This window comes from Podarcis liolepis (genome assembly GCF_965112155.1).
Source record: "Podarcis liolepis genome assembly, chromosome: 7".
In the NCBI taxonomy this organism is placed as follows: domain Eukaryota; kingdom Metazoa; phylum Chordata; class Lepidosauria; order Squamata; family Lacertidae; genus Podarcis; species Podarcis liolepis.
Window position 1 is genome coordinate 86,988,814 of NC_139561.1, and position 12,200 is coordinate 87,001,013.

A 12,200-nucleotide genomic window follows, 5' to 3' on the forward strand; every position below is an offset into this window, starting at 1 on the left:
GCCTTGTGCCACGAGGCAGTTGGCCATGCCTGGAATTTGACAGTGCTTCTCCTCACAGAGCATGGAAAGGAAAAAGTGACCGGGGTGGCGGTCGATGACAGGGACGTAAAACATCCTAAAAAAATTTAGAAGCCGGCCTAGAGAGGGAAAAGTGATACGGAATGCAACACATCTGCTAGAGCAGGAGAGATCTGTCGTTTTCAGTACAGTGGTACCTCAGGTCCGTACTTAACCTGAAACTGTTCTTAACCTGAAGCACCACTTTAGCTAATGGGGCCTGCTGCTGCTGCTGCGCCACCGGAGCACAATTTCTGTTCTCATCCTGAAGCAAAGTGCTTAACCTGAAGCACTATTTCTGGGTTAGCGAAGTCTGTAACCTGAAGCGTATGTAACCCGAGGTACCACTGTACATTGAAATTGAAATACTTTATTGTCACTTGTACAACTTGTATACAGTGAGATTACACGAGTGCCCCCCACTCAGCTCTCTTAGTCTTAATTCCCCTCGTTTACTGACGCACACCCACCAAACCCGAAAGTCAGTTGCCCTGTTGTTATCTTTTCATTCAGCAGCCTAACAGCCCACGGATAGAAGCTGTTCTTTACCCTGTTGGTGCGACTAATCCTGCTTCTATATCTTCTGCCCGAGGGCAGGAGATCAAGAAAGTGCCGGCCAGGGTGTGAATCATCCCTGAGAATTTTCCTCACTCTCCTGAGGCAACGTTCTTCCGCTATTTCATCTGGGGGATTCACGGAACAGCCCATAATATCTTGTGCTGTATTCACCACCCTCTGTAGGCACTTCCTATCAGTTGATGTCAAACCAGCGTACCACACCATGATGCAGTATGAAAACACAATTTCTATTGTTGACCGGTAGAAGGAGATCATAAAATGTTGATTGACATCATTCTTTCGCAATACTCTGAGGTGATGGAGTCTGTTGGATCATCACTTCGCATGAACCTCCTTCCTTCCTTCCTTCCTTCCTTCCTTCCTTCCTTCCTTCCTTCCTCAATGTTCTTTATTCTTCAGACTCAAATCCAAAGTTTCATTAGCAGTGGACCTTATTCTTCATACTCAAATCTTGAGTCTTGATTTCTGCCATGGATTTATTCAGGCTGGAAACATCTTTTCTCAGAGGAAGGAGAACCCGAGACAAATCCTATTATGATTCTCTGCGGACTGATGAGACGAACACTTGGGTCTTGATGGCCCATGTCTCTGGTCTGTCCACCTCATCATCCCTACTTTGGGACGCCATCACTGTTTATTGCAAGTCCAGGCAGCCAGATTGGCCTTCAGTAGGCAGAGAGGGAGAAATCCACAAACCAAGCGGACCTGCTTTGTCCCCTTTTCTTCCTTTTACACACATCCCAATCAGGGATGCCCTGTTTGGAAGAACTGTTCTTCGTTGGATCAAAAGCGTTTGCTGTTTTAATTGCAGGGCGAAATGGAGTGGCTGGCGAAGCTGCCATCTTGAGCAATGTTGTCACCAGTTCTCCCCCCAAATGCTTTATTAAGGGGGTACAAGATCTAATCAGCTTTCAGCAACCAAAATGCCAGTTGCTAGGCTCAGGTTGTTGTTTTTTAAGTGAAGCTAAGAACATAACATAAAGGGATGCAGGTGGCGCTGTGGGTTAAACCACAGAGCCTAGGACTTGCCGATCAGAAGGTTGGCGGTTTGAATCCCCACGGCGGGGTGAGCTCCTGTTGCTCGGTCCTTGCTCCTGCCCACCTAGCAGTTTGAAAGCACGTCAAAGTGCAAGTAGATAAATAGGTACCACTCCGCTGGGAAGGTAAACGGTGTTTCCGTGCACTGCTCTGGTTTGCTAGAAGCAGCTTAGTCATGCTGGTCACATGACCCGGAAGCTGAACGCTGGCTCCCTCGGCCAATAAAGCGAGATGAGCACCGCAACCCCACAGTCGGTCACGACTGGACCTAATGGTCAGGGGTCCCTTTACCTTACTGGCACGTGGCTACTAGTCACCTGGGTTTATGCATCCCTGAGATGAGAAGATGATTTGTAAACTAGAACTTCCTTTATTGAGGTGTTTCATACTGTGAGCGGGTCACTGGCAACAGGTTGTTTTAAAATATAGTTCCTGAATTTGTTTTCAAGCTGACAGCACTAAAGAGAACCTTACAGTAAAACAAATCAAGCCGTTAATAACAGATTTAAAGCTGACACCGTTTGTTGTAAAGAATGAATGGAAACAGTCGTCTAAAAAGCCCTTTACATTCAGAATGGTATTTTGTTCATTCTGTCTACTTTCTAACGTTATCTCAGGGCTCACTTCTGTTGCGTCCAGGATTTGTTCTGTTTGCCCCACGTTTGCTAGGCACGGGTCTGAGAGGTTTTTCTTCCATCCTGCCTCTCCCCCCAGGAAAACCTGCTCTTTACTGCTGAATCAGAACAAACGCCAATCCCTGATTGACATGTCTTCCATCATCAGTGGGTTTTCCCATGGAAAGTGGCAGGATGAAAGAAAAAACCTCTACGACCGAGTCCTAGGACAAATAGAAATGTAGATGATCCCTAAGTCATGTTGTTTTTTGTTTTTGTTTTAAAGAAGATACAACTAAAAAACTTCAAAACTATTTTGAGATTGCAAGTGGTAGTAATTCTCTGGACAACGCTGTATAGGGACCCTAGTGTTCACAGAAAGTGTTCCTATAATAAGTTGGTGCTTTTGCTCTGAAATAAGACGTTATTTTCGCCATTACAGTGGTACCTCGGTTTAATCTATTCCGGAAGCCCGTTCTTAAACCGAAACCGTTCTTAAACCAAGGCATGCTTTCCCTAATGAGGCCTCCCGCCGCCGGTAAAGTTCGCAAACTTCCGGTTTTGCGGAGTTCGCAAACCAAATAGTTTGTAAACAGGGCTGTACTTAAACCGAGGTACCACTATATAGCAAAAAAACAAAAAACTTTTATTTTTCACTTGTTGGATTTGCCCCTGAGAGGGGCAAGCCCAGATGAAATTGAGCTGGGATGTAGAAACCGGCATTTTTACATCAGGTCTGCAAAACAAAACTGTGCTGGGCCCGGGGGTAACCCGAGTAGCGCGGTCCAGGTCCAGTCCCGAATCCAGGGGTGAGGAGTCAGTTTGGCAGGTCCAAGGCAGGACACGAGGCAGAAAACCAGGCAAGGTCAGGCAGGATCACAGGCAGGATCTGGCATACAGCAATGTTGCTCCCGCAACCTGGGGCGGGGGTCCGACAGTCTTTTATATTTATTGGGGTAGCGGCCGGTCCTGATCCCCCAGTGACTCACCTCCCTGTTTCGACCGAAGGCGAGCACTCCTCCTGCGAGTACTCAGGTCTCTCCTTCTCTCAGACCTTAGTCTCTGCAGCTCGGGAGACGTCGGTGGGTTACTAGACTCAGGGGCCACCTCAGCCTCCCCTGACCCAACTGGTAGTGGAGCAGCTGTAAGTGATGGCCCAGCTGAAGGCAACGAGGTAATCCCCACATCTGGAGCCAGGGCAGGCTCAGGCCCCTGACTCGGCCCAGCTGGTGCTTGTTGCAGGGAAACCTGTGCAGACTGGGGCTCTTCAGGATCAGGCCCCAGACTTGGTTCAGATGCCGCCTGAGGCAAAAGATCCGGTGCGGACTGAGACTCCTCTGGTTCCGAGTCTGAGCCTGAGTCCCAGGCCATCACACAAAACGAAACAAAAAACCTTGCATGCTTGAGAAGTCCCTCTTGCAATAAGCGCCTGCCTGGGCGATGCACTCTAACAGGTGCAGGCAGGTAAGACTGGGGTGAAGGGAGAGCTCCCTCCTTTTCTGGGGAACTCTTGAGATATCCTGGTCCAAGAAAGACCCCTTCCAGCATTTGGGGCATTGAGGGCAGAAATGAAGGCAGAGTCCGTGACGGAAGCGACCAAGGTGGATTCACAAAAGGGGGTTTCTCGGCATAGCTGTCAACTTACAGATTTGAAAATAAGGGACCAGCAGCCTCGAAAATAAGGGATCAGCAGCCAAAATAAGGGATTTTGCTGAGCTTATACAGAAATCCGGCACTGATGGAGCTATGCTGCTTTTGCTGCCACTGTCTGTGTTTTGCAGGGGGGTTGGACTAGATGATCCTAAGGGTCTACACCTCCTATCAAAGAAGAGTGCCAAACAAAACTGATGAACGACGTCCAGTTGGCAAAGCTTACAGGCAGAATTAGAAACCAGGAAGAGGACCTCTTTAATAAAGATTGGGGAAAGTTTATAATTTAGTTGAAAAGCTATTGTAAAGAGTTACATCCATTGGTAGGATTGACAGAACACTTGTAGTAAAAATTTGAACTATGGATGGACAAATGATTTGTAAAAATAGAGTTATGAAAGGGATGCAGAGGGGGAAATCACTACATTAAGATGCTGCACCGGTTGGAGGGGATGCTAAGCAGCACGTCAGGGCTGCCTTCGTCCTGGTGCGAGGAGTTCCATCGGCCCTTCCCCGCCTGAGAGAGAGGAAGAGAGACTCTCACCCACGCCGCCCGCCAACCCAGCATGAGGTGGTTGTGGCGCTGCCATGGCCGCTGAAGCGCCGCCCTTCTGCGTCCCTCCCCATCCCCTCCCCTTCCTCCTCCCTCAGGCCGCCTCCTCAGCCGCCGCTGCCGCCTCCGGCTTCCCCTGGCAGCGCGGCGGAAGTCTCGCAAGAGAGGGGCTGCCTGCCCACCCGCCGCCACCCGTCTCCTCACAATGCACCCCTGAGGGGGGAAAGGGAGAGACAGAGACGCGGCAGCTCGTGCGGAGGACCCCGATTCGCTGCTTCCCTCCCAAGCCGGGCGAGCATGAAATCCGGGAAATTTAAGGGACAGCAGCGGGACACGGCGCTGGGATAAGGGAGTTTCCCGCCAAATAAGGGACGGTTGACAGCTATGGTTTCTCAGACACCCCATACTGTAGGGTTTGCACTGCCCAGATGCAAAAGACATTGAGCAACAGCTGAGAGGGGGCTGCTGGCTCTTTCTTGGCAGACCCCTGAACAGGGCCAGGTGCCCCAGCCACCGCTCTGCTCTGCCAACTTCTGGTGTCAGAAACTCAAAAACAGGTTGCTGAAAGACAGCAGAAGCGTGTTGGAAGTGGGGTAAGACCGGGACTTTTGTGGTGGCAGTTCCTGGGGTCCGGCTGTCTTTCTCGGCTCCTGAAAGGCAGAGAGGATAAACAGGTGGTGCTTGTTCACTAGCATATAAATCTGCGCCCTTTTTTAAAAGCTTGCCCGCAAACTCTAACAAATGCAGCCAGCCAGCCTCGCCATCTTGCTGCCGCCGTTTGCAGGCTTGAAAAGAAGTCAAGTTTTTGCAAGAGCTGGCAAATGTGCTACAGCAACTCAGCTGACGGGTTGTCCTCAGGAGACACGGCTGGCTCTGGTGGATTTTTCCATGAGGCTTTAAGAAAAAAAAACCACCCCAAAAAACCAACAACATTGTTGCTTTCTTGCGCTGGGTGCAGGAGGGAACGGGGGAAATGTACTAATATTAAGCCTTGGCCTCGCTGGCTTGCCTTGTGTGGCGTGTTCTCTTGAAGAAGAAAGCCTGCCCTGTTCTCCATCAGCAGCGTCTGAAAGCAGACGGGATTGCGAGGAAGCACGGAAAGATGGAGAAAGATACCCCCTGCAGGCTCTTATTTTCATAGTAGAATCATATAATGAGAGATGGGAGGGACCCCCAAGGGCCATCTAGCCTGACCCCCTGAAACCAGAGGCGTAGGAAGAGGCGGGGGTGCCATCACTAAGGGGGTAACATTCAGCGTGCCACCTGCCCGCAACTCCCAAGCCTACCCTGAGCCGTCAATGTGGGGGGGCGGTGACAAAAATTTTTTCCCGTCCCGGGGATTCGAACCACCGACCTTCTGATCGGCAAGTCCTAGGCTCTGTGGTTTAACCCACAGCGCCACCCGCGTCCCTATCCATCAATAGCTACGAGTCACGAAAACTCCAAGTGGAACCTTCAGCTTCAGAGACAGCCTATCTTTGAATCCTGGGTTCTGGGGAGCGAGGAACTCGTGCAGGCGGTTCTTGCCTTCCTGCTCTGCTTCTGCGCCTTCCCCAGAGGTATTTTATGGAGAGCAGGATCTTAGATTAGATGGGACTCTCTGGTCTGATCCAATAAGGCTCCTTCCCCCCCCGATTCCTGCCCTTCTGGCTGCCTTGGTAGAGTTGCCAATGTCACACACACACACACTCTCTCCTTTTCTGCCCTGGCAGTAGTAGGAAGTGCGCAGAAAATCTGCTGGTGATTATGCTTTCCCCATCATTTCTCCTGGCTGAAAACGAACAGCCCCGGCTTGTCTGCATGTTGGGTCATTGTCAAAGCCGATGGAGCATTAATTCATTTTTTTTTAGTGTGGCAAACATAGGGATCAAAGATGCCCTTTGTGCTTGCATGAGAGTGGAGGAAAATCTTCCCTGTGAGAGAGGGCCTCTCCACACTGTTTTTTTTTTAAATTGTGGGTGTAATTCTGAAGCATGTTTTTAATGCAGTTTTACTGCTGCAATCATGGTAGACATTATGGATTGGTGTTATTATTATTTACAGTGGTACCTCGGGTCACATACGCTTCAGGTTACATACGCTTCAGGTTACAGACTCTGTTAAGCCAGAAATAGTGCTTCAGGTTAAGCACTTTGCTTCAGGATGAGAACAGAAATTGTGCTCTGGCGGCGCGTCAGCAGCGGGAGGCCCCATTAGCTAAAGTGGTGCTTCAGGTTAAGAACAGTTTCAAGTTACCAGTAAGTACAAATCTCCGGAACGAATTAAGTACTTAACTTGAGGTACCACTGTATTGCATTTATATGCCGCCCTATACCCCGTAGTTTCAGCATATGTTGTTCTGCCGTTCTACCCCAGTGCTGCCACACATTTAGCAAGAGGACCCCTAAGGTAAAGGACCCCTGGATGGTTAAGTCCAGCCAAAGGCGACTATGGGGTTGCGGCGCTCATCTCGCATTCAGGCCGAGGGAACTGGTGTTTGTCCACAGACAGCTTTTCGGGGCATGTGGTCAACATGACTAAACCACTTCTGGCCCAATGGGACACATGACGGAAAGCAGAGTGCACGGAAACTCCGTTTACCTTCCCACCAGAGTGGTACCTATTTATCTACTTGCACTGGTGTGCTTTCAAACTGCTAGCTTGGCAGGAGCTGGGACAGAGCAATGGGAGCTCACCCCGTTGCAGGGATTCGAACCGCTGACCTTCTGACCGGCAAACCCAAGAGGCTCGGTGGTTAAGACCACAGCGCCACCCGCGTCTCTGTGGAGGACTGCTATTCCTCTTGCAGAGCAATGATTCCCAAGGCCCCCTGGGAAGAGGAATGGTTTGTTAAACCGCTCTTGGAATAGGGGTGTCTCTCAGCACTCTTAACACACTACAGCTCCCAGTATATTTTTTGGTGGGAATCCATCGCTGTTTAAAATGGTATTGCAGCACCCTAAGAAAGATGAAAAGGCGCCATTTTGGCTGGATCCTTTACCTTTGGGGACGCAGGTGGCGCTGTGGGTTAAACCACAGAGCCTAGGGCTTGCCGATCAGAAGGTCAGCGGTTCGAATTCCTGCGACGGGGTGAGCTCCGGTTGCTCGGTCCCTGCTCCTGCCAACCTAGCAGTTCGAAAGCACACCAGTGCAAGTAGATAAATAGATACCGCTCCGGCAGGAAGGTAAACGGCGTTTCCGTGCGCTGCTCTGGTTCGCCAGAAGCGGCTTAGTCATGCTGGCCACATGACCTGGAAGCTGTACACCGGCTCCCTCGGCCAATAAAGCGAGATGAGCGCCGCAACCCCAGAGTTGGTCACGACTGGACCTAATGGTCAGGGGTCCCTTTACCTTTAGGAAGGCTCTTTTTAGGGCGTGTGACGATCGGGAGAACCACGCATACCATGCTTTCCCTCCTGCCTCTTCCCCCGAGTCTTTTGCAATCTCCTCCCCAAACAAACCCCATTCCATCCTCCTGGGTCACATCCCTGAGCTATTTATAAGCTCCTTCTCTCTCTCCCTCCCCGCCTTGAGACTTCCAGCTGTCGCTCTGCCAAGGCGGCGGCGATTGCATCTCTCCCCGAGCATCTCTTTGCTTCATCTTTCCGTCGCCATGTGAGGAAATCGCTTTCGAGATCCTCAGGGGCTATCTGTTTCCCCAAACACCAAATCTCTGAGACGTCGTCGTTGCCGCCGGTTGAGTCACCCGGTTGACGCCAAGTGCTGAGGTCACCTGACCCCCCTCGCCGGGTCACGTGACCTCCACACCCCACCAGTTGGCTTCACAGTTTATTTTAAGGCATGCGCTCAGGCCTCTGGTGGTGCAGAGGGCCTTCTCTGAGAAACCTCTGAGTCATGCTACCCCTGCCCAGAGTTGGCATTGCTGTATAAGGGAAGCACTGGCCCGCTATTAATATGACCGAGGCCAACGCCTAGGCGGTCCGGAGGCCATAGCAGGTGGGCTCGAAAATGCCACATTATTTCCCCGCTTCTTGCTCATCCGAAGGACCATCTGCCAGAGGGTAGCTAAGGCACGGAAATAAACGTGAGCGCATCTGCCTGCGTTATGTGGGGTTGATAAGCCTCTGCCAACCTGGTGCCCTCCATATTTTATTTTATTTTTGGACGACAATGCCCACGGAACCAGACTTTCCTAAAGGAATGGAAGAAGTTTTCGGCCGGAAAGCAGTTGTAATCCGTTGACATCGCTCGTAGGGTTAAAATAAGTTTTGTAAGGAGTAATTTATAAATTATCGTGAGGAGAATTAAGAATAGGTGTATCGGAAATGAGAGTTTATAGCCGTAACTATAGAAACAAAATGCATAATTAGAAAGGCTTTAGAAAACCGTCAGCCGAGGTTGAAGGAAGTCTGAGGCGGTGATAGCCCAAAAATTCGAAATGATGCTTAAAAGGATGTTACGCTGGAAAATGTGTGTAAAAACTAATAAAAATGATTTATTAGACAGTGCCCATCCGACCTCAGCCAGGGCGCTAGGTTTATTTTATTTTTGATTATTGTGTTTATATCTCACCTTTTTCTCAAAGGAGCTCAAGGTGGTGGGTGGGGCGTGTTTCTGCCCCCCATTTTCTCCCCACAACAACCCTGTGAGGTAGGTAAGGTGAAGAGATGGGGCGGCTTGCCCAAGGTCTCGCCCAGTGAGTTTCACGACCAAGTGGGGGGATTCGCACTCTGGTCTCCCAGGTCGTAATAGTGTGACACTCCAGCCACTACACCCCATGGGCTCTCTCTTTTTTTAATAATATTTATTAAGATTTTTAAAACACACATAAAATTATAAAGTACAGTTCACACAACTAACAATTTAAAGAAAAATAAAAAGAGACATAAAAGCAAAAGAATGATTAGATATAGATAAAAAGAAAAACAAACATAAAAAAGTGTAAAGTTAATTCCATCCTTCAATCTCCTTTATCTCATCACCTTAGTTCTTTGACCCCCTCACACCTCCCCTTTTGTATTCCCATTTAAAAAGTCCTTTCAGCAAATCCTTACCCTCTGTCCTTTTTAATAACTCTACTTCATCACCTATTGTAAATATATATTTCTAAGTATTAACAATCTATGCTTACATACACTTAAAAAAAAACTTTTAACCGATACCACTTATTTTCCCTCCAACGTTTCTTTAACTTTCCTTAATTTTACAGTGTTTCTGCAAATAATCTTTAAATTTCTTCCAATCTTCTTCCACCGACTCTTCTCCCTGGTCACGGATTCTGCCAGTCATTTCTGCCAGTTCCTTGTAGTCCATCACCTTCATTTGCCATTCTTCCAGAGTGGGTAGATCTTGTGTCTTCCAATACTTTGTGACATGGGCTCTCTTTTTCCCCAATTATTTTTTTATTTGCATTTTCAAATAACTGTTGATCTAAATTCGCTGGCTTTTCAGCAGCTGTGCCACACAGAGCCGGCCCTATCGTTAGGCAAAGTGAGGCAGGGGAGAGGCAGAAGGAAGGAAGGAGAGGGGTGGCAAAGTGCGGATGTGAGCCATTATTATTATTATTATTATTATTATTATTATTATTATTATTTAGATTTATATGCTGCCCTTCATCAAAAGATCTCAGGGTGGTACACAAGATAAAAACACAAGATAAAAGCACACATAAATAGTTAAAATAGAAACGATGAAACAATAACCTTCCCCCCCCAAAAAACCCCCCAGATTTTAAAGGCTGTGGAATATTAATCAGCCAAAGGTCTTGTTGAAGAGGAGCGTTTTTGCCTGGCGCCTAAAGAAATGTAATGAAGATTTGAAATTTTGAAATGTAGATTTGAAATTTACAGACTGTTCTCTTTTGAAAGAAAACTCTATGAAAATGATGTACAGATGGTATATTACCCCAGTACAGATAGCAAAATGTATAAAACCGGGTCAAACAAATGTTGGAAATGTAAAGAAAAAGAAGGGACTTTTAATCATATGTGGTGGGAATGCAGAGAAGTTTTAAAAAATTGGGAAATGATATACAATGAATTGAAAAAAATGTTTTAAATGACATTTGTAAAAACGCCAGAAACAGTTTTGTTAGGGATTGTAGGACAAGACCAGCCAAGAAAAACAAAGAATCTATTTATGTATGCTACGACAGCTGCAAGAGTCTTGATAGCAGAAGGACGGAAGAATGAGGAAATCCTAACGAAAGAACAGTGGCAAGAAAAATTGATGAGCTACGCAGAGCTGGCTAAATTGACATACAAACTGTGTGATAAGGACAACTGTGACTTTAAGGAAGAATGGGAACTTTTTCAAATTACCGTATTTTTTGCACCATAACACTCACTTTTTTCCTCCTAGAAAGTAAGGGGAAATGTTTGTGCGTGTTATGGAGCGAATGCCTGTGGGTGGCGGGGGGGATCTGCTGCGGTCATGAGCAGAGGATCCATGGTTCCCTTTCCTTCCCTCCTCCGTGGTTACAAAGCATGGATCCACATGGATCCTCTGGATTTTTGCATTGGGCTACTCCAAACTCACTGTCAGATCACATGTCTGTGGCCACAGCATGAACCACAAAAATCATATATCCACTATTTCGTTTAGAATATTTTTTTCCTTGTTTTCCTCCTCTAAAAACTACGTGCGTGTTATGGTCTGGTGCGTGTTATAGAGCGAAAAATACGGTATCTAAAAAAACAACAAAATGAACTGGACTCCTTGGCAGGTTTTGAATAAACACCCACAAATTTATTGGTCGATTATATGATAGATAAGGCAAGGATAGGTATAATTTTATAACATGCAGAGAATAATATGTGCAGAGAGAGGAGCTGAGGGAAGTCCCTTTTTGGGGGGGGAGGGATGGAAGGGGGGGGAAAGGGGAAAAATAATGTGTGTGATTATATGGTCTGATAATTTGTTATGTTGAAATTGCTTAATAAAAATATATTTTTTTAAAGAAATGTAATGAAGGCACCAGGCGAGACTCTCTGGGGAGAGCATTCCACAGACAGGGAGCCACCGCAGAAAAGGCCCTATTCTTGTGTTGCCACCCTCTGGACCTCACACAAAGGAAGCACACAGAGACGGGCCTCGGATCATAGAATTGTAGAGTTGGCAGGTATCCCAAGGTCATCTAGTCTAACCCACTGCATTGCAGGTTTCTTGGCTAACGCAGGGTGGCCATCCAGCCTCTCCTTTAAAACCCTCCAGCTGCCCTGCTGCTCTTCCGGGCGTCTCTTCTTTCCCCTCCCTGCCCCCCCCCGAAAAATAATTTGCTTTTCTTTGCCACCAGCGGAGCCAGTCACCTCCAGGCTGAAAGCGCTGCAGCTGCAACGGGACGATTTCGAGATCCTCAAAGTGATTGGACGGGGAGCCTTCAGCGAGGTGAGAAGGGCTGGGGTTTTTTTTGGGGGGGGGGGCTCTCTCTGCTACCAGGTGCCCTCGGTACCAGGTGGCCAGCGAGGCAAACTTTTCAATAGTCCAGTCGAAAACAACGCTGAAATATTGGGCCCTTCCTGGTGACCCAAGGGCAGCCTCGGCCAACCTGGTGCCCTGCAGATATAATTTAAAAATAATATTTATTAGTAGTTTCAAAGTTATAAAGAAAAAATAAAAATTAAAAACAACACTGTAATACATAAAAAGAAGAGAGAGAGAAAAGAAGCAACAATACAACAAAAAAAGAAAAAGAAAAAATGGAAAACACAAGAAAAAAGAAAACAACATAGATCCCAAATTACATATCTATAACTTCCATTTGCTTGTTT

The 12,200-nt window shown here is 47.6% G+C and overlaps 1 protein-coding gene across 10 annotated transcripts in view; it reads left to right on the top strand.

Moving 5' to 3' along the window:
* The window catches only part of DMPK (DM1 protein kinase), a 53,973-nt gene that overhangs the window by 13,608 nt on the left and 28,165 nt on the right, over positions 1–12,200 (top strand). For all 10 annotated transcript variants that reach the window (XM_083515857.1, XM_083515858.1, XM_083515854.1 and 7 more), the window contains exon 2: positions 11,726–11,817. In XM_083515857.1, coding sequence (XP_083371983.1) covers positions 11,726–11,817 — 92 coding nt within the window. The remainder of the gene's footprint in view (positions 1–11,725; positions 11,818–12,200) is intronic.